Source organism: Lissotriton helveticus, chromosome 1_1, assembly GCF_964261635.1.
Source record: "Lissotriton helveticus chromosome 1_1, aLisHel1.1, whole genome shotgun sequence".
Taxonomy (NCBI): domain Eukaryota; kingdom Metazoa; phylum Chordata; class Amphibia; order Caudata; family Salamandridae; genus Lissotriton; species Lissotriton helveticus.
This window is the reverse complement of record NC_136057.1, coordinates 36,240,233-36,261,938: the sequence shown is the minus strand read 5'-3', so window position 1 is coordinate 36,261,938 and position 21,706 is coordinate 36,240,233. Positions and strand designations below refer to the sequence as shown.

General features: G+C 49.6%; 1 protein-coding gene across 1 annotated transcript in view; it reads right to left on the bottom strand.

Moving 5' to 3' along the window:
- Window positions 1–17,502, bottom strand: part of LOC144820336 (mas-related G-protein coupled receptor member H-like) — a 195,136-nt gene extending 177,634 nt beyond the window's left edge. Inside the window, exon 1 of the mRNA XM_078677917.1 lies at window positions 17,318–17,502. Within this exon, the coding sequence (XP_078534043.1) occupies window positions 17,318–17,358 (41 nt within the window). The 5' untranslated portion in view covers window positions 17,359–17,502. The remainder of the gene's footprint in view (window positions 1–17,317) is intronic.
- Between the last annotated feature and the right edge of the window lie 4,204 nt (window positions 17,503–21,706).

Below are 21,706 nucleotides of genomic sequence, written 5' to 3'. Positions count from 1 at the left end.
TTGTGTGTATATGTTAGAAGAAAAGGGGGTGCTGTGTGCCAGAAATGACGCTTATTGTCACATATTGTGTTTGCCTGTGTCAGAAAATTAGGGAATGATGATGGCACAGTTGTGTTTGCATACTCTCAGGGGTGATGTACAGAGAGGAGGGTGCATTGTGACTTAGTGTGTGTTTGTGTTGGATGGGAAGGTCTACAACATGGTAAACAGCTGTGTACCCCTGTCCTGAGTGCCACACTGCACATGAACTGGTATCCTGACTTTGTTTTGACTTGGCATCCTGCATCCAGCAATGCAAGAGGATGACCACTCATGTGATCCGATTTCGACTGAAAAGGAGCTATCCCTATCTTTAATCTTTCCCACCACCAGCTAAATAGTAATGAAATATACCTTTTAAGTAAAGGACTGTCCTACGTGATTACAGAAAGGACTGATTCCTTTAATATACAGACAGAACTTCCTAAATTGTTTAGCCCCTTCGCTGCGGGGGTTATTCCCCCGCTGTGCTGGGGGGCGCGGACAGCGCCCGCATGCTCATGACGAGCTCAGCTCGTCATGAGCTACGGCGCTCCGGTGCTCATGACGCACCGGCTCCCGTGGAACGCTCAGCACAGCGGGGGAATTCTCCCCGCACCTGAGCGTTCCACAGCTCATGATGAGCTGAGCTCGTCATGAGCACCGGAGCGCCGTGGCTCATGACGAGCTCAGCTCGTCATGAGCACCGAAGGTGTTAGAACACTGAGGATTAAATATTTTTTCAGGACAAAGAGATTGGAAGCAACGGCCAGATATCCATTCTGCGCCCTAAATCATCCTTTATACCTGCCAAAAATGTGATGCCCCAGAGACCCTTGCATTTGAAAAGTATGTACTCGAGGACACCAATAACTTGAAAAAGTTTCAGACCTTTACTCCCTACAATATCTCTCTGCTTGAAGACATCATTAGTCAGTCTTAAAAAGGAGGAATCCATCATTATTAAACCAGCAGATAAAGGTAGAGGTACGAACCCAGTATGAGGCGGAAATAACCAGACAATTGAATAATCCTCGCCATTACAAAAAACCCACTAGGAATCCACTGGCACAAATCAAGCAGCAGATACAGGAACTAACCACGAAAGGCCTAGAGGAAGGTTTTCTCTCTAAATTGGAATTTCCCAGCAAAAAATGTCCTAAAACCCCAGTCCTGTATCCCTATTCAAAATTCACAAAAATATTACCAAGCTACCAGGAAGGGCGATTTTGTCAGGCTGGGGATCAATTTTTGAACCAATTGGGGAATACACAAATGCTTTCAAGGAATTTGTCACTGTCCTTGACACATATGTTAGGGACAGCACATACATGATCAACCTCATTGAAGGATCAGAATACAACCCTGTAGAAGATATTCTAGTAACACTAGATATAGAATCTTTGTACACAAATATACCACAAAATTACAGCATTGAGGTGATAAAAAGAGTCCTTGGTTCACGCCCTGCTCCATGTCGTATTCCCACATCATTTTTCATGGATCTCCTCGAAACTGCATTGACTACCAACTAAATCATCCAACAAGCTTTATTCGACTTTGCTAGTCATAAAAGCATTACAGATTAAACATTTTAAAAACAACAAAGATAGAAAGTTAATATCAAGCTAAAACATTTAGGTTAAAACGTTTGTGCATACCACTGCAACATTAAAACCATCAAATACAAAGAAAAGAATCTCAAGATACTTGAGCAATGTAACGGGACTCTCATGTCCTAATATGCCCAAAATGCCTGCAAAGGCTTAAAACTTTTCATCATGCTCAATTGCTCACACTGATTTGGTTGCAGTGTATGAGCCACATAAACCTAAAACATTAAGTGCCCGATGTAGGTAATCCCAGATTACCGATTCTTAAATACCGAATCATACCGATTCGGTATTTAAGAACAGGCAAATTGGATATAGGTAATTTTACCGAAGAAATTACCGAATCGGTAAGTTTCGGTAATTACCGAATCGGTATTTATCGATTCGGTAATTGCCATTCATTCCTATGGGCCTCCAGGCCCATAGGAATGAATGTCAATTACCGAATCGGTAAACACCGATTCGGTAATTGGGGGAAACATTGAGGGGTGGCAGGGTGTCACTTTGACACCCTGTTGCACCCCTCAATTGTGTATGGGTGCACATCAGACATACATGCCCTAAGGGCATGTATGTCTGCAACATGACACTGAAGCAATTTGCATAAACTTGCTTTTTGTTTTTTTTCCCTTTATTTATCACCAACTTGTAGTTGGTGGTAAATAACGAATCCCAAAAAGGGGAAAGCACTTATTTGAATGCTCCCTACATTGCTAATTCGGTAATTTATCGATTTGGTATTTTAAGGAATCAGTAATTTACAGATTCCTTAAAATAACCGAATCGGTAAATTACCGAATTAGCAATTTGGGCACCTACATCTCAGGAGCCTAATTCCGGTCGGTAACGGCCAAAATTCGTTAATTTTGGCAGTTACCGACCGGAATTACGCTTTCTACATCTGGCCCTTAGCCACCAGAATTGCGTACCGTACTGATGGGTCAGAGCAAAGGATTCACAGGGCAGTGCTATGTGATCTTGTGCTCAAGTTCTTGCAAAGCTGGGCCAGCCAAGCTTTCCACCTGCCAGCGTAAGCTGGGCAAGCGAAGAGCACATGCAAATATGATTCTACATGCGTGACACAGGCATGACTTTTGTTGTACCCGGTGGGAGACCATTTAGATGAGAAACACTTTAAGGGCAGGGATCCAGATCTGAATTAAAAATAGAGTTTTCAATGCAAGGGCTTTTTTATAATGTCCCAATAGGGCTCAAAACTCGGGATGACTTTATCTGAAGAAAGAGCCCCAAAAGTGAGGTTGGCTCATGACGCCTAAAATCTTCAGATGCAACCATTTCCCAATACATTTCTTTGAGGCTATTTTCTGACGGGAACGTTGAGGTAGAAGGGTGGTCCCACAAGTGCGATAGACCCATTTTATTAATCAAACTTCTCCGATCCTGCAGCCTCTTGATTTTATTAAAACTGTCGGAGTTAATAATATCCCGTAGGCCCTCTGTGTGTGCTGCCAACTCCTGCGTACACCATAATCTATGCCAGAATAGAATTAAGCGTGGTCTAGTTAAATCTGACAAAGCTTTCATGCGTAGGTCATTCCTTAAGGGAAGAGTAGGTGTACTCGGAGGCAAACTAGTGATCGTGCGTATAAACGCATTCTCGGCTGGAGTTAGCTGGGTCAGATTCTCTAAGCCCCACAGCTCTGCCCCATAAAGGACGGAACTCACCACTTTGCTGTTGTAGATTTGGAGTACCGGACTAAGGGGCTTCGTCAGAGAAGTTTTAAATTCCTTTCTAAGGGTACACACTAACTGCTGATGCTTTCACGTCATAAGTTCAATATGAGGCTTCCACCTCATGTCCTTTTGCAGTTTGATGCCCAGATAAACAAAGGCATCAACCAGCTCCAGGGGAAGCCCATCCGTCATCATTTTCCCTCTGAACCATCTTATGTTGGTTAAATGCCATGAATGTTGTCTTAGCGGCATGGATTTTAAGATCTCTCAGCAGGCAGAACTCTTCATAGTTGTGGCGGGCACGCAGCAATCCACTTGGTGTTTTAGAGATTATCAGCATGTCATTCGCAAACATTAGGATGGGAATTTTTCTTCAAGCTAGGGTAGGAGCATCGTTGTGGATGGCATCAAGGAAATTTGCAACAACATTTATAAAGAGAGAAAACAGTGCCGGGGCCAACACACATCCTTGGCGGCCACCCTAGCGCACAGGGATCGGTCTTATTTCCTGCCCCACCACAGCATATTTGAGCGTAATTATCCTCATGGAGTCGGGCAATTAGAGAGAGTAAGTCCAGTGGCATCGCCATCTCCTTCAAGACCTCCCACAGTTTATTCCCTACGACCAGGTCAAAAGCAGATTTGAGATCGACAAAGGCAGCATACATGCTACCTTGCCGAGAGTGATAGTCCACTAATAAATAAGAACAAACCGAAAGACCTGGTCAATAGTACTGATGCGGGCCCTGAAGCCCGTTTGGAGGGGGGTAGGAATGTTATTTACCTCAATCCAAGCATGGACCTTGGCCACAACAAGCCTGGCCGCCACTTTGTCTAAAGAACCGATAAGGCCTAGTGGCCTATAGTTACCATGCTCAGATGTATCTCCTTTTTTGTATATGGGAATTATCTCCGCCACCTGCCAGGTAGCTGGGATGGGTGCTCCTTGCGCTATGACATTAGCAAGTAAGAGTGTATATTTGGACCATTTTGGTCTATCATACATGAAAACGTCAGCTGGAATACAATCTAACCCTGTAGCTCTATCACTAGTTACATATATACACAGTTGTCACTCTGCTCTTACCTTTACTTATAACATCGATGAAGAAAAGATTGCCTTTCTAGATCTTAACATTAAGAATAAAGAGAATGAACTTATTGTGGGTCTATACAGGAAACCCACTGAAAGCAACACACTATCACAATACAAAGGTTTCCACTCTCGAGCATTAAAAGATGGACTCCCCATGGCCAACTTTTGAGATTGCGTAGGAAATGCACTGAAAAGGAAGATTTTCCAGAGAGGGAAGCATACTTAGAAGCCAGCTAAGAGAAAGAGGCTATCCAAAAAGATTAGTAAAACGGTCCATGAAGAGGGCCTGGTACAGCCCACAAGAAGAAATACTAAAACTCGAACCAAGAACACCCTGCAACAAAAACATCTGTATTACTACCTTCTACCCACACAGCACACAAAAGCGGCATTGGCCCACACTAAACAACATGAAGACATTTAAAGAGCCACCAATGTTCTCTTACAAAAAAAGGTAGAAACATCAGACTATTTAGTACATTCAGACACTAGTATTCACACACAGAATAGTACCTTTACAAACCTATGGGGATTACCATCCATCACAGATCACTACAAATGTGGTGGTTGTATAGCTTGCAATACACCACTAACACCAAAGAATTTGTGCATGGAGACGTTAAGATGACCTTACAGGACCATACTAACTGCTCCACCTCTCACATCATTTACTGCATCTGGTGTCCTTGCAACCTAATATACACAGGCCAGACATCACAACCTGTGACGGACCGCATTGGACAACATGGAGGTAGGATACAATGTCTGACAGAGAATGCCCCTTTAGTGCAGCACTATCAAGATAAAACTCACAAAGCTGACGCACTGCGTCAGTAAGTCAATGAAAATGCCAAAACTCAACAGAAGGGAGGGGACGTCTCAATGCTTTTACAAAGACTAGAATGCAAATGGATTGATAAATGTAACTCAATTCAACATGGTCTGAAAAGTCATGAGTCTGCATTAACCATGTCCCCAGCTAGATAATTACCAAGTTGAGGTTGGAGATGTTCATGAGGAAATCTGGGTGAATCCCACTTCCCTCTGTGTCATTTGTCATTTGCAGGTAGTTTTTGTGGGCAGCAGCTGTGTCGGAGGGCGAGGTCGCTCGCAGAGCAGTATGCTCCGTCGGCATGGGTATGATGTCATTATTCCTGCAGGGTGTTTGGGCATTGTGGCTTGACCGAGTTAAAAGTTTGTGTGGGGGCATGGCGGGTGCACGGGTCCTTCGCTCGCAGCTAGGTGGTGGTGCGCGAGCAGCCGACTTACATGAACACATCGGAAGGCTTAACAATCTGGTTACACTACAGGGAAGGCTGCAGGGTACTTTGACAAATGCGGGAGCATCAAGGAGCGCGCACTTAGGACCCGGCCCCCTGGACCCCGCCCCTACCTCGTCTAGTCTATTGGCGGCCGGTCAGCCCCAATGGGCGACCGGCCACTTAATACTTCCGGGGCAGGAGGACGCACTTCCGGTGGGGCAGTGGGCGTAGGCTGGGGACCTATTTAGGTTCCGGGGGCGGGGATCCCAGCCTCTCCTTCCTCTGCCGCACCGGACCGGTTGCACGCGCCCATAGGCGTCTCCCTCTCCCCCCTTTTTCAATTTTAACTCCCACCCACCCGTCCCTTTAGCTCAGTAGGTTGAGGGGGCGTGTTGCGATAGAAAGACCTTGGAACAGTAAAATTGACTGACGGAATGGATGAGAGTCCGCCTTGCGTACTCCCTAGGCCAGCACTGAGTGGGGAGACGGTAAGCTCTGCGCGGTAAAATATGGCCCCGGCTGGGGAGGCTAGGGCGACAAGTTACGAGCCTCATGGGTCCCTGGGCAGCCTGGTGGTCGGAGGGTGGGCCCCTGGAGAGGGCAGACATGAATCAGAGGTTTGGGGCCCACTCCTCATGGGCGCAGGTGGGTTGCACCTTGCGTGGATGCTCTGCAAGGAAGATGTGAGCTGGAAGGCCCCTTAGTGCTGGAGGAGTAGAATCTGGCTGAAGAAGATCTGGAAAGTCGATAATAAAATTGTGTTGATAACTGTAAATAATGAATTTGAAATGCCTTGTCATGTTTATGAAATGTCAAATATTAAACATGGCCGTTTTACACCCACGCAAATCTCTGTCGATGATTCTAATGTGGGTTGTCAGGTTATCAGGAGGGAGCGGGGAGCATGCTGGGGGATCCGGGTCCTATTGTGTTCAGGTACAGGCTGCAGATTTGACAGCGTCTCTGCAAGTGCGTACGCTCCGGGGCCGGTCGAGGTGCTGCTAGGCGGGTTCAGTGGGGGGTTGGATTTGAGAGTAGTATATAATCTCTGCCTGAATATTACCTTGCAATAGTGCTTATGGTGATTAGAGATGTCTTGTTTCGGAAGTATTTTTATTTCAAGGCCTGGCACACAGTCTTCCAGTTAGTATGCCACTCCTGCAAACCTAAAACCAATGATGCGCCAAAGTCGCAAAGGGGCCTACAAGGGCTAGCGGGCGCATGGAAGGGAAAGAAGGCGGTAATGTAGATATACTAGATGAAAGAATTCAACTACACAGCAACTGGATAATATGAGGGTAAATTTTGCGCTGTAGGCTTACCGCAGCGGTGGGTGTTGTGCGCAGACTTTGGCAGTATGTGTTCAACAGGAGGTATTTTTAGTCCCACATGGTGCTTTCATACTCAAAGGCCCATTCTGTCCATGGCTCCTAAGCGCTTCCAGGTCACAAAGGACGCACCAGCCACGCAGGAGGAGTTTAGGTCGTTACAAGAGCTACGGAAAGTGACGAAGATGCATGGCATAGAATGGGCTCTCCAGACGTTGTCGCAAGTGCCTGAGGAAAGGTTTCAACAGCCAGCTCCCCCACACAAGCGGCAGAGAAGGGTTCCGGCGTGATTCAAAGAAGCCCATCCAGAACCTACCAAGAGTGGCTCACAGGCACAGGCGGTGCCAGCAGGTGAGGCGGCGATAGTAGGCCAGTCTTTGGTGGCTCAGGGCAAGAGCTTAGTACCCAGCGGGCCAGAACATAGGGCGTGTGGGAGGCCCATCGAGAAGATGAGTGGGGTGCCCCAGTCCGAGGGTTCGCAAGCGGCTACACAGGTGAATGGAGGTGTCGCCCAGTTCTCTTCAGCCGTTACTCCCTCAATTGGCACAGCCATACCCGCTTCGGTGACAGCTCACTTGGCCACTGGATTCAAGATATTCTGGCTGAGGAGGATTATGAATCCGAAACCGGTCTCACACCTAAGGCTATCCTCAATTTTTCTTTTCTTTTCATGCTTACAGACCCATAACTTCACCCACCCACCCACACACACCCCCCCACTCTTCTACCCACACCTCTTCCATCATGGAACGCATGGGCAAGCACACATACAAAATTAACTACCCACCCGAGCTCACCAAAAAAAACGCCAAACGCTTCAAGCACAACTTCCTGAAGGCCCACCCTGAAACACCGTTTGTCGACACCTACCTCTCACTAACTAATGGTGCCACGAGCACTGATATCATCCTCTACACTCTACGTAGAGCACAGTAGAGGAAAGTGTTCCTCTCCACTCTCACTATATCCTCCACTGGAAAATCCGCTCATGGGCTAACGCTTTCGACTACACCATCCCAACTTTTCCCAGGCAGAGCCACTATCTCCATCTACAACAATGGGATCATCCTATTCCAATCCACAGACAGGAACCTTGACCTACTCGACAACCTGTTCCCCACCTTCATAGATCATATCTCCAACCGGCGGACCTCCACTCCTAACACCTCAGACTACAAAACACCCTCATCTTCCAATCGTCAATCTAACATGCCTAACCTATCACAACATCTGAACGACACACACCCCTCCACTCCCCCTAGCGCTGTAATCAGTCACCCACTCGATGCTACTTCTCCACACCCCTCATTCACTGGCGAAGATCACTCCCCTTCATACATCCCCCATACCCCCCTTACCCCCACCTCACACACCATACGAGCCTCGCAGAACCCACCACCGCCCTGAACTTATCTCCCACGCCCCACGACAGGACCATCTCTCACCCTATCTCCCCCCCACTCTCACTCCCCACTACCCCACTCTCCCAACTAGACTCACGGAACACATCACCTCCCTTACCTTAACCCCTCATCCTCTTTCCCCCCCCATTCTCAGCCCCCACTATCCTACCTGCACCCCCACCATCTCCAGCCTACACTCATCTTTCAACTCACCTGCGCCGCCTCCCACCAGCGCCAACACCTATACCACCAACCCCCCCCTATCTCATCCACACCCCTCACCCACAAACTCTCTCGCCCATTGTATGCCACCCCTCCTAATATGGCCGCAGAGCCCTGCACTGACGCTAGCACATCCCGCCCCCTCCGCTCCAGTCCCCACTCCAGTGCCCCACCCAACCATTCGCCCACGGCTCTCATTCCCAATACCATCCCCAATCCAACCCTGGACATGATTATATCCACCCTCCTACAAGTCAAAGAAGATCTCCACACCATCAAAGAACTTCTTTTCACACACCCCAGACACCCCCTACCCACCTCTTCCTCGCCCAACAAGTCCCCCAACCTCCCCACAGACCCTTTCATTCATTACCCCCCGCGGTGGCCCTCTATCCCGGCTCGCAATAACACCTGCCACCCCCTCAACCTCCTCTCTGACCGCGACTTACACACTCTCCTCCGCTCACATGGCCCAGGTCCCATAAAACACACAACCACCACACACCTCCCCATACCCACGATCCTCACAAATCCCCTTAGGCCCCCCACTCTGAGCAACAGAAGTTCCGTCCCCAATAATCTCAGAAAAGTCCCCCTCTCTCTAGAACACTCGACCACCCTTCTCATCCCCATACTCAAATGTATCCTTCTCAACTGCGGATCGGCCCCGAGACACTCCTCCGGCATCGCGGATCTCATCTTATCAATGGACCTTGACCTAGCCATTCTGACTGAAACGTGGCTAACTGTAGCCTCTACACCTATAATGGACATACTAGTCCCCCCCAACTATCACATCATTAGACTGGACAGGATCGGCAAGACGGGCGGGGGAATCGCATGCATTTTTAGGAGCAACCTCGCTGTTACTAAAGTCACCTCCCCCTCCCTCACCTCCTGTGAACTTATCTGCCTCGATATTACCAGCGAGGGCAAACCTGTATGCTCCTTGCATGTCATCTACCACCCACCCAGGGACAACCTCACCTTCTCCCAACAACTCATGGACACGATAACATCCAACGCCGGTCGACGGATCACTCAAATCTACCTGGGTGACTTCAACCTCCACTGGAACGACCAGAAAGACGCTGTGGTGAATAGTCTCAAACCTTTCCTTGAGGGGCTTGACCTCACCCAAATCTGCAACAGTCCGACGCACGACAAAGGCTCGATCCTCGACCTTATCATCGCCAAAGAGGACACTACCCAACTGGGGGCAATCCAACCCTGTGACTGGTCAGACCACCACATCATCACATTCTTCATCAACGAAAAGGTCAAACCTAACCCGGCTCAACCCACCAAAACCAAGATCTGGAAAAGGGACACGAAGAATCTTAACCCCATGTCCTTGCCTTCCCACACCCGCAGTCTCCTCCTTCCCCCTGCAGGCGCCTCTGACGTTCAAGCTCTGACCGACCTCTACCTCGACTCTATGACCTCAATAATCAACGAAGCCGCCCCACTGCAACTGAAGAGAGTCTCCACCAAGAACTCGAACCCATGGTATGATGGTAGACTCAATGAAGATAGGCGTGCTATGCGAATGGCAGAGCGCACCTGGAGATCTGACCCCTCAGCACTGCACCTTAAAACGCTTAAGAATAAGAGAAATGCCTACTTTAGGAAAATCAAGCGCTCGAAAGCAGACTTCTTTAGCCACCAGCTGGACCAAGCAAAAAACAGACCAAGAAAACTGTTCGAACTAGTCAAATCCCAAACCAAGATACAACCTCTACAATCAAACAGCACAACAAGTGATACTCCACACTGTGAAGACTTTTCTGCTTTCTTTAAGCTAAAGACCGACAATATAAGAAGTGATCTCCTCAATGATGTAAGCCGATACTCCAGCCCCATCAGCATAACTAACACTCAACCTAAAAACAACGCGTCATGGGCATCCTTCGATACCTACTCTGAAGAAACAATTCACAAACTGCTAGGCACCTTGAAGCCCTCTAATCACCTCACAGACCCCCTACCTGCTAATGCTGTAAAAGACTTCAACCCCCTGCTCCTCCCACTCTGGACTAAAATCATTAACAGTTCCCTTCAACAAGGACTCATCCCAGACTCCCTCAAGGTAGGGCAACTCACGCCTATACTCAAGAAACCTACAGCTGACCTGGCCGACCTAAACAATTACCGCCCTATCACCAATATCCCCACCTTGGCCAAACTGCTAGAAAAATTCGTACAACTCCAACTGACAAAACACATTGATCAGTTTGACCTCCTCAACCCTCACCAATCAGGCTTCCGAGCAAAACACAGCACGGAAACGGCTATGACGCACATAATTGATGACGCCCTCCAAATCCTTGATCGCAATGATGCCTGCCTCCTCATCCTTCTTGATCTCTTCCCAGCATTTGAGACGGTTAAACATGAGAATCTACTGGAGTTGTTAAACACCAGAATGGGTTTATCCGGGACTGTCCTCAAATGGTTCACTTCCTTCCTACATAACCGGTCTCAGAAGTTCAAGATCAACAACAAGTTGTCCTCATCTGTGCCTGTAACTCTAGGCGTATCAATCCCCCACATTGTTCAACCTCGTCATGGAACCACTCACCACCTTGCTTCAAGCATCGAATGTACAATTCCATATGTACGCCGATGACACTCAACTTTACCTCAAGCTACAATCCCCGGAAGACATCAAACTTCTGAACTCCACACTAAGAAACACCCAATCATGGTTGGCTGATAATCACCTCAAACTAAATGCTCTGAAAACTGAGTTCCTTCTGATCTCACCTCCTGCGAAAATCGCCATCACCCAAACCTGGCTCAATCACCTAACTGCACTAAATGTCCAGCCCACCATCGTGGACTCCGCGAAATCCTTTAGGCATTTACACTTGACTCCAATCTCAACATGCAGCAGCACATTAGCAAAGCAACTAAAGGAGCTAATTTCCAAATTAACACTCTGAGGAAACTTAAACCCTTCCTCCCAGCTGAGGACTTCCGAACTGCTGTACAAGCCCTAGTCATCACTCGCATAGACTACGGAATTGTGCCTCTCAGCGGGCTCCCCCAATCAACAACCGCACCCCTAAGAGCCTCCTTGAACGCTGCCGCGAGACTCGTCACTGGCTCAAGAAAACATTTGCATATATCCCCTGACTTAAAATCCCTGAACTGGTTGCCTTTTGAAGCCAGAATACAGCTGAAAATTGCCTGTATGATGCACTTGGCCGTGCACCACAAGTCACCCAACTACCTCACTCAAAAGCTGACTATATCAGGAGGTTCGAGATCCAATAGAAGCACAAAAAATCTCCTATTGAAACCTCGAAGATTTCGGAAGGAAAAAACATACAAACGCTCCTTCTCAGGAATGGCACCCAGGATCTGGAATGTACTCCCTCCTGAAACCAGGCTTATCTCATCCACTGCATTTTTTAAGAAAGAGGTAAAAGCCATCCTTATGGCTAAGTTCACCTGAACTCTATTGTTACTGGATCAAAGACATTGCACGGCTTCTGCATTATTGGTTCCCGGATTGTTTAATTGTATTATATTTTTACTTGATTGTTATCCTACTTTGCTACTCACTTACTACCGACTATTATATTGTTTTCAAGAGTTTGTTTAATCACCCCCTTGTTCTCCCTACCCTTTGTTTCTGTAAAGCGCTCTGTTATCTGCAAAGATCTTGTTCGCGCTATATAAAACTTTGAATGAATAAATAAATAAATAAATAAATAGATGCTTGTTTCCGGTCCAGGGAAGGCATGGCTTGGCAGTTCGGGCTGGACTGTTCCCATGAAGCACAGGGTCCGACTGATTTGCATATGGCCATGTCTGAACTGGGGTGGCAGAGTGGGCTAAAGAACGGTGATGGATCAAACCCAGATCTTTTGACTGAGGGTGAGTGTTTGATTGGTTCAGATGCTCCGTCCTTCACCAGCCCCTTTTGTACCGCTTTGGCCGCCATAAGTGTGGCAGGGTATGCTCAGACGTGAGTCCCTTGCTCACTTTGCCGCTGGATTCAAGCATGGGTAGAATGGTCTATCAAGAATTGGGTGACAGGGTTTTCTATTTATTCGGCTATCCTGGTAGTGGCAGCGCAACTGTTCAGCTATATGTCTATGATTCATGCTGCCGCCTCCGACTTCCCAGGCAGCGGCTGGCTCCAGTATGACATGCAGTTTAGACAAATGAAGGAAGACAGGCCCAAAATGGCATGGGACCAGAGAGAAATAAACATTTGGCATGCTGAATTCTACATGGCACCGGCTGCACAGTCCTTTCATTTTGGTACATGGGCAGAGGACAAAAAGCAGGCTTGCTGGCAGAATAACAAGAAAGAATGTAATAGGGGGAGTCTGCATGTAAATTTAAGCACTTATGCTCCTTTTGTGGGACCCACGGTCACCCAGGGAGCAAGTGTTTCAAAAAGCTTGGAAAGGCAAAAGATCGGCACCCTCCCAAAAGACGCTATCTTCAGTCAGCTTGACAAAGTGCCCACTCCCATCCGTTTGCATGGGCTCGCTTTTCTTCTAGTCACGTATAGTTCTCGGCAGGATGCTCAGCTGTTGTATCATGGCTTCATTCCATCAACTGCTTCTCCTTTATTAGTAACCAACCCCCCAACAATCAGTTGGCTGCACTACGAAACCCCGAGATCGTTAGAGAGAAAATCATGAAGGAGGTTTGCGCAGGAAGGATTGTGGGTCCATTTAGTTCGCTCCCAGGCCAAGACCAAGTGTGTTTGCAGCTAGGGTTAGTTCCTAAGAAGGAAACAGGAAAATTCCGCCTCACTCATAACCTATCCTTCCCGCAAGGATCCTCAGTCAACGACAGGCTGGATCCGGGTCTTTGTGCGATGAGGTACACCACCTTTGACACAGCAATCCACAAGCTGTAGAGGCTAAGTAAGGGTGCCCTGATGGCAAAATCTGACGTAGAGGCCTCCTTCAGCCTCTTGCCAGTATATCCAGAGGACATTCGTTTGCTGGGTTTTCCATCTAAGGGGTGTTTCTTTGTCTGCGTGCAAATGGGGTGTTCTATCACCTGCTAGGTCTTCGAGACCTTCAGTCGTTTCCAGGAGTGAACGGTGAAAGATCAGGTGTCTACCTAGGGTGTGGTGCACTACTTGGACGACTTTCTCTTTTTGGGCCCGCCATGCTCACCAGTGTGTGGGAAGGCCCTGGTGGGCTTCCGGCAGTTGGCGCAGTCTTTTTTTTTTTTTATGTTATTGGTTTTTCCCCATTTTATGCAACGAATATATACTGACTAAGACTACGGACTAAGAGGCTACCCCAAACCCAGCACTCGTCAGCGAGACTTCCTCTGCTGAAGAAGGGGAAAGTGAGCCGCCAGAGATGAACAAACCTGGCCACGAACTGTCACAAACGTTATTGTTATGTTCCTGCAGTTGGTATCCTCACGTTTTCCGTGGGATAGATGGGATGTAGTGAGCAACCCGGACACTGCACTACAATGTTGCACCCACATCTCCCTGGGCCGGGCTCGGACCAGGGAGTATAAATATTCGGCGACGTTGGCACACGTGGCTGACGGCGCAGATTAAGTACCAGAGTGCATGTGTCCCGTTATTGCTGCCGCGGCATAGTTAAATCTCCCCCACCGCTACCTCCCTTAGCAGTTGGCTGATACCCCCAGCTGCATGCCCCAGGGAGCCCCCCTGAAAGAGCACCATCACTGTAGGGATGTGCTTTGGGACAGCTGACTTTGTAAACCCACCTACCCTGAAGTTAGAGGTGGACGAACCAAGTAATTAACAGGGAGAGCCGAGCCACAACCGAGCTAAGAGTCTGGTTCAGGTCTTGGAGTTCATGCACCAGCCGAGCCCCGAAAATATATGCTAATCATACAAGAAACATCATGGAAAACACGATAGTCTCTTTAAAATTCAAAAAAGTGTATTTCTTTAAAATGTGAAAGCTTTGCCATTAATAGGGAAAATTATTGCTCTGCACTGAGAAGGACTTATTAAAAGTAGGGCTTCCTGTTTTCCGTTTTTACTGATTTTTACAGATAAATACTGACAGAAAACATTTATTTTCTTGTCTGTATTCATTTTTAAATGTGAATAAAAACAGATATTGGGTTGCTTTTTGAGAAATTCTAAATACTGTCTGCCATGACTGCCAGGCCAATAGCTGTGTGAATTGATAGATATTGGGATTAAAAAAGAAAGGAATTTCAGTAAAGAGGCTTTAACACCAGTAGAAATGCACATGGTTGATACTGAAATGTGCATATTTTCATGTAAGTGCATTGATTTATCTTCTGCGGGTGTTCGCCTGACAGAGTGCATATTTAGAGGTTAAATAAATGTGGAAATATACTAATTTCAGCTTTATATTTCCACAAAACGCAAAATAAATATGGAAAAATGAACAAAAAATAAATATGGATAAATACAGACATGTTAAAAAACTAAAAAAATAAAATACCTTAAAACCGGGAGCCCTAATTAAAAGTGATAGTTTTGTACAATTGGAAGTCTCAACACGCATTTCTCAAAGTGCTTTTATACACGATAACAAAGAAAAAAGACTTTTGGTAAAATAAATGATTTGCTTAAGATCACACAATGAAAGCGAGGAAGCCGCGATTTATCAAGGTTTCTTTGTTTCATTTTGTATGAATCGGGAAATAATTGGGTATTTGTTTTTTTTCATATGTTAAGGCTTTGGGGCACATGCATCAAGGGTTTTTGCATTCGCAAACGATGCAAATCGCAAAATTCGGCCGTTTGCGACTGCAAATCCCTTTTTTGGGATGCATTAAGCTTTTTACTTTTTTCGCAATTTATTTGCGATTTCTAAAATTGCGATTGCATTTAAGAAATCGCAATTTTGCAATTTCTTAAATGCAATGCATGTTTTTTTTTTTTTGCAAAATCGCAAATAGGTAGTGGTAAATTACCATGAAGTTAACCTTCATGATAATTTGCGAAAACTTACAAAAGTGCATTTTTGAAAGTTTCATTTTACACACACACATGCCCTTGGGGCATGTGTGTGAAAAAAGTACTTAAAGGTACATTTCAGGGGTGCAGGGGGGGTCCTTTGGACCCCCCCTGCACCCTTGAAATTGCATTCTCATTTTGCGATTCTTTAATTGCGAATCGCAAAATGAGAATGCCTTCACATTCATTCCTATGGGCCTCTAGGCCCATAGGAATCAATGGAAAGGGATTCCTTAATTGCGATTCGCAAATTGTGAATCGCAATTAAGGAAAATTAAGAAATCACAAAAAAAATTGCGATTTCTTGATGCATAGCCGTGTGCAAATTCTTAATTGCGATTCCTTAATTTTCGCAATTAAGAATTCTCAAACGGGAACATTGATGCATGTGGCCGTTTGTGTTTTTTTACATCTTAAAGCTGATTGTAAATTGATGCGAACTCGAAAGCCATGCGCTTTACATGAGCGCCAGTTACACTACACAAGGTCACATGCATTGTGTGTGGGCGAGGAGGGATGAAGTGATGTGCCCAAGATCACAGGATATTGAGCCGACGCCAATACTCGGACTTGGTTCCACACTCACAGAGTCTGTAGCTCTGGCCTACTGCCACATACGAGGTGTGGCAGAGGGAAAGATGCAGGCAGAAGCCGCATGAAGGCTCGGCTCGTTCTGGGCTCGAGGTTCCACCAGGACCTCGAGCCGAGCCAGGCTTCAGGTTGGAGCCTGGCTCGAGTTTTCAAAGGCTCACAAACTTATACCTGGAGGTGGTTCGGAAACACACAGGTGAGGCTCTGCGCCTTCATTTGTGCCTGGCTTGAAAAAATCCCACAATAAATGAAGAAAGCAATGACCTAAAAAGGCAAAATTAATCAGAAACAGGAAAAGGAGTGGAGGAGAGAGACAGGGTGATGCCGCAGCAGGAGGGGCACAGAGAGAGAGAGAGAGAGAGAGAGAGAGAGAGAGAGTCCTCGCCTCCTGGGATGAATCACACCCCCTTACTCCTGGGGGAAATGCTGAGAGCAGGACCCCACCCTCCAGGAGATTTCTCACCCAGGGCTGAGAGGGGTCAACGGCCGGAGAGAAGCAAACGCATCGTTTGCTACCTCTTGTATTTTTGTTTGCTTTTGATACTTGCACAATTGTCACCATTGCCTCTTGTCACGTAACGTTTGTTCTTTTGTTTTGAGTGTCCTCCATTTATTGCAGTATTATTCCTCTACTTGTACTTTTACGCTTTTGTAACATACACACATCACTTTTTTTTCTCTTGTAAGGTATCGTTTGCTACCTCTTGTATTTTGTTTGCTCACAATTGTCACTTTTGCCTCATGTAATGTAACGTTTGCGTTTGTAATTTGTTTACCTGTAATGTTCTCTTGTATCATTACTGTTCCTACTGTGAAGCGCTCTGACACCTTCGGGTAAAGTCCGCGCTATATAAAAACGCATAAAATAAAAAAAAATCTGTTGTGTAAGGAATGCCCCCCCCCCCACATCCACGTGCCTCACATACTCGCAGTCCGGAGGTTGAACGCCCCCTTCCCCCCCCCCCCCCCCCCCCCCCCCCGAGGGTGGCTCTGAGTCTGTTCTGCTTACGGCCCCGGCTCTGAGCCCAGATGCTCAGTTACCCCATCCCTGGCACGTGCATGGCCCGTGGGCACCTCCTGTGAGGCGCACCCTGTACCCCGTGCCCCCAGCCCCCCACCCCTCGCACTTACTGTGGCAGGGAGCGCCTCTCCCGCGGCTCTGCCCAGCCCATGCTGCCTCCCGCTCCGTGATGTGCCCAGGGTCTGCGTGCCAGGGGCGCCCGCCTGCCAGTGAGTCCGGGGCAGCGCCGAGATCCGCAGACACTTTCCCACAGCTGGAGCTCTTCTCACGCCCCCTCTGTGCTCGAGTCACTTCCTGCCCCTCTCTCCCCTCTGTCCAGAGCTGCGCCCCCGCCCTTTGGGGGCCTCTCTGCTGAGATCAGAGGGATGGGCAAGAACCCCTCCTCGCCCCGTCTCTGCGAGGGAAGGTCTGGTCCGGAGCCCGCCTGGCCCTGGGGGAGGCTCCTGGGGAGAGGGGGCGCAGACCAGCGCAGCCCCCACTCCGGGCCGGGTCTTGCAGTCTCTGAGCAGAGCCTGGAAGGATGCTGATAGCACACATGAGGCTGGGGGGGCGCCGAGGGGCGGGCCCAGGAGAAGTTGTAAACACTGAAGTCTGGAGCCAGACCACCCCGGGCATATCGCCTGTAAGAGTTCTGCTGGAGTAATAAAGGGATTCTCAGAGCAGTAATGTTTTGTGCTGCTGAGGCCTGCTTGCATTGTTCTTCGATTGCATTTATATAGCGCTTCGCAGCCCTGGCGAGGCGCCGCAGCGCTTTAGCACACCATGGAGCGCTTGGTTGTGAGAGTACACGATCTCAGGCCTCGTGCAGGGTGACGTGTTCCTGCTTTGTTAGGGTAAGGAGGATGCAGTGGTTGTGCCAGCTTGAGGGGCTCTTTTAGGGTACACCCAGGAGTGCTTGAGGGCCAGTCCACCCCATGAACTGGATACAAGTAGCCGTGATAGATGCTCAATAGAATCCCCCTGGAGATACAAGTGCCGGGCTCAGGGTTAATTTGTGCCGGTGCTCGATTCCAGCGCTCGTTCTCAGTGCCCTGTGCTACCGAGCAGCAGTTCGTAGCAGCCTGCTCATGTCTGGTGATGGTCTGCCGTGGTGGCCAGACAGTGCACCACCTCCCCCGGTGCCCACTGCACAGACAGTGCACCACTTCCCCTGTGCCCACTGCACAGACAGTGCACCACCTCCCCCGGTGCCCACTGCACAGACAGTGCACCCCCTCCCCCGGTGCCCACTGCACACACAGTGCACCCCCTCCCCTGGTGCCCAGTGCACAGACAGTGCACCACCTCCCCCAGTGCCCACTGCACAGACAGTGCACCACTTCCCATGTGCCCACTGCACAAACAGTGCACCACCTCCCCCGGTGCCCACTGCACAGAGTGCACCACCTCCCCTGGTGCCCACTGCACAGACAGTGCACCACCTCCCCCGGTGCCCACTGCACAGACAGTGCACCACCTTCCCTGGTGCCTAGTGGACAGAGTGCACCACATCCACCAGTGCCCAGTGCACACACAGTGCACCCCCCCGGTGCCCACTGCACATACAGTGCACCCCCTCCCCCGGTGCCCACTGCACACACAGTGCACCCCCTCCCCCGGTGCCCACTGCACACAGTGCACCCCCTCCCCTGGTGCCCACTGCACACACAGTGCACCCCCTCCCCTGGTGCCCAGTGCACAGACAGTGCACCACCTCCCCCGGTGCCCACTGCACAGACAGTGCACCACCTCCCCCGGTGCCCACTGCAGACAGAGCACCCCCTCCCCCGGTGCCCACTGCACAGACAGTGCACCACCTTCCCTGGTGCCTAGTGGACAGAGTGCACCACATCCACCAGTGCCCAGTGCACACACAGTGCACCCCCCCGGTGCCCACTGCACAGACAGTGCACCACCTCCCCCGGTGCTTAGTGTACAGACAGTGCACCACCTCCCCTGGTGCCCACTGCACAGACAGTGCACCACCTCCCCCGGTGCCCACTGCACCCCTCCCCCGGTGCCCACTGCACAGACAGTGCACCACTTCCCCTGTGCCCACTGCACAGACAGTGCACCACCTCCCCCGGTGCCCACTGCACAGACAGTGCACCCCCTCCCCCGGTGCCCACTGAACACACAGTGCACCCCCTCCCCTGGTGCCCAGTGCACAGACAGTGCACCACCTCCCCCGGTGCCCACTGCACAGACAGTGCACCACCTCCCCCGGTGCCCACTGCACAGACAATACACCACCTCCCCCGGTGCCCACTGCACAGACAGTGCACCACTTCCCCTGTGCCCACTGCACACCACCTCCCCCGGTGCCCACTGCACAGATAGTGCACCACCTCCCCTGGTGCCCACTGCACAGACAGTGCACCACCTCCCCTGGTGCCCACTGCACAGACAGTGCACCACCTCCCCCGGCGCCCACTGCACAGACAGTGCACCACCTCCCCCGGTGCTTAGTGTACAGTCAGTGCACCACCTCCCTCGGTGCCCACAGAGAGCACCACCTCCCACAGTGCCCAGACAGTGCACCACCTCCCCCGGTGCCCACTGCCCAGACAGTGCACCCCCTCCCCCGGTGCCCACTGCACACACAGTGCACCACCTCCCCTGGTGCCCAGTGCACAGACAGTGCACCACCTCCCTCGGTGCCCACTGCACAGACAGTGCACCACCTCCCCCGGTGCCCACTGCAGACAGTGCACCACCTCCCCAGATGCCCACTGCACAGACAGTGCACCACCTCCCCCTGTGCCCAGTGCACCACCTCCCCCTGTGCCCAGTGCACCATCTCCCCCTGGTGCTCAGATAGTGCACCACCTCCCCCAGTGCCCACTGCACAGACAGTGCACCACCTCCCCCAGTGTCCAGACCATGGGTACTCACACTTTCACTTGGGGGCCAAATTTACAGTGTGGTTTGTGTCCGAGGGCCGCACCAGTGGGGCGGGGTCAGTGGGGGATGGGGCGGGGCTAGAGCAACAAAAAATACTGTGACCATGAGGTTGAACACAGGTCCCTGCAGTGGATGCCTTTGTCCACTGAGCCCCTAGACCCGGCATACACACATCTCTTTCTCTCTCTCTTTCCCTCTCTCAACCGCTCGCTCGCTCCCTCTCTCCCTATTTCTCAATCTGTCTAACTCAGACTGTCTCACTCCCTCTCTCTCCCTCACTCCTTCTGTCTCACTCACTGACTGTCTCACTCTCTCTCTCTCTCTGTTTCCCTCTCTCTCTCTCCGTTTCCCTCTCTCTCTCTCCGTTTCCCTCTCTCTCTCTCCGTTTCCCTCTCTCTCTCTCCGTTTCCCTCTCTCTCTCTCTCTGTCTCCCTCTCTCTCCTTCCCTCTGTCTCCCTCTCTTTCCTTACCTCTCCCTCTCTGTCTCCCTCACTCTGTCTCACTCCTCACTTTGTTTCCCTCCTCACTCTGTCGCCCTCCTGAAATGAAATGAAATTTGATTTGTAAAGCGCATGGCTGCCATAGAGCGTCCCAGCGCTAACCAAAAAAGAAAACAGGAACAAACTGAGAGGGGACCGTTACTTAGAGGATCTTGGGAAAAAGAAAAGTTTTGAGAGACTTTCGGAATTTAAGATAGCAGGGTTCGGTCCGAATCTGCCTGGGGAGAGCGTTCCAATTTTTTGCCGCGTTTACCGTGAAACGGCGTCCCCCTGTGTGAGTCTTCCTCACTCTTGGGACTATGGCTAAGTTTCCCAAATCCAACCGGAGAGCCCGGGAGGATTTATAGGGGCAGATCAGGCTCCTAAGAGCCGGGGTCCTTTGCCCTGGAGCGCCTTGTGGGTGATACATAGCGTTTTGAAGACAATTCTTTCACGAATTGGCAGCCAGTGTAGAGCTCTCAACACTGGTCTGGCCGACGATCTTCTTGAGGCCCCTAAAAGCATCCTGGCTGCTGCATTCTGCACCCGTTGCAGGATATTAATGGTGGCTTCAGGAGCCGCTAGGAACAGGGCGTTACTATAGTCCAGTCTGGACAGAAATAATCCCTGGATCAATAGTTTCCTAGACTGGAAAGGCAGAAGGGGAAGAATTTTCCGCACTGCTTGAAGCAGGCCGAAACAGATGCCTGCGACTTTCTGTGCATGCGTCCTGAAGGTTAGGTCGGGCTCAAACCACACCCCCAAGCTTTTGATCTTTTCTTTCGGTGTGGGCAGCTCAACCATACAGAGAGGCCAAGAAGCTTCAGGGAGAGATGTAAAGTGATGACCCAGGAGCATGATCTCCGTTTTTGCTCCATTGAGTTTGAGCCGCGAGCCAGTCATCCAGGAGAATATTCCGGCAAGGCAGGCTGAAAGATTGTCCAGATATCCATTTTGTTGGGTTAGCAAGACGACTAATTGGGTGTCATCTGCGTAGGTGACTGTTTTGATCCCAAAGGGGGCCACCACCTCCTCCAGTGGGGCCATGTAAACGTTAAACAAGGTAGGGCTCAAAGAAGAGCCCTGAGGGACTCCACACTGGAGGGGGGTCGATTTGGACAGTACACCACTTTCCCA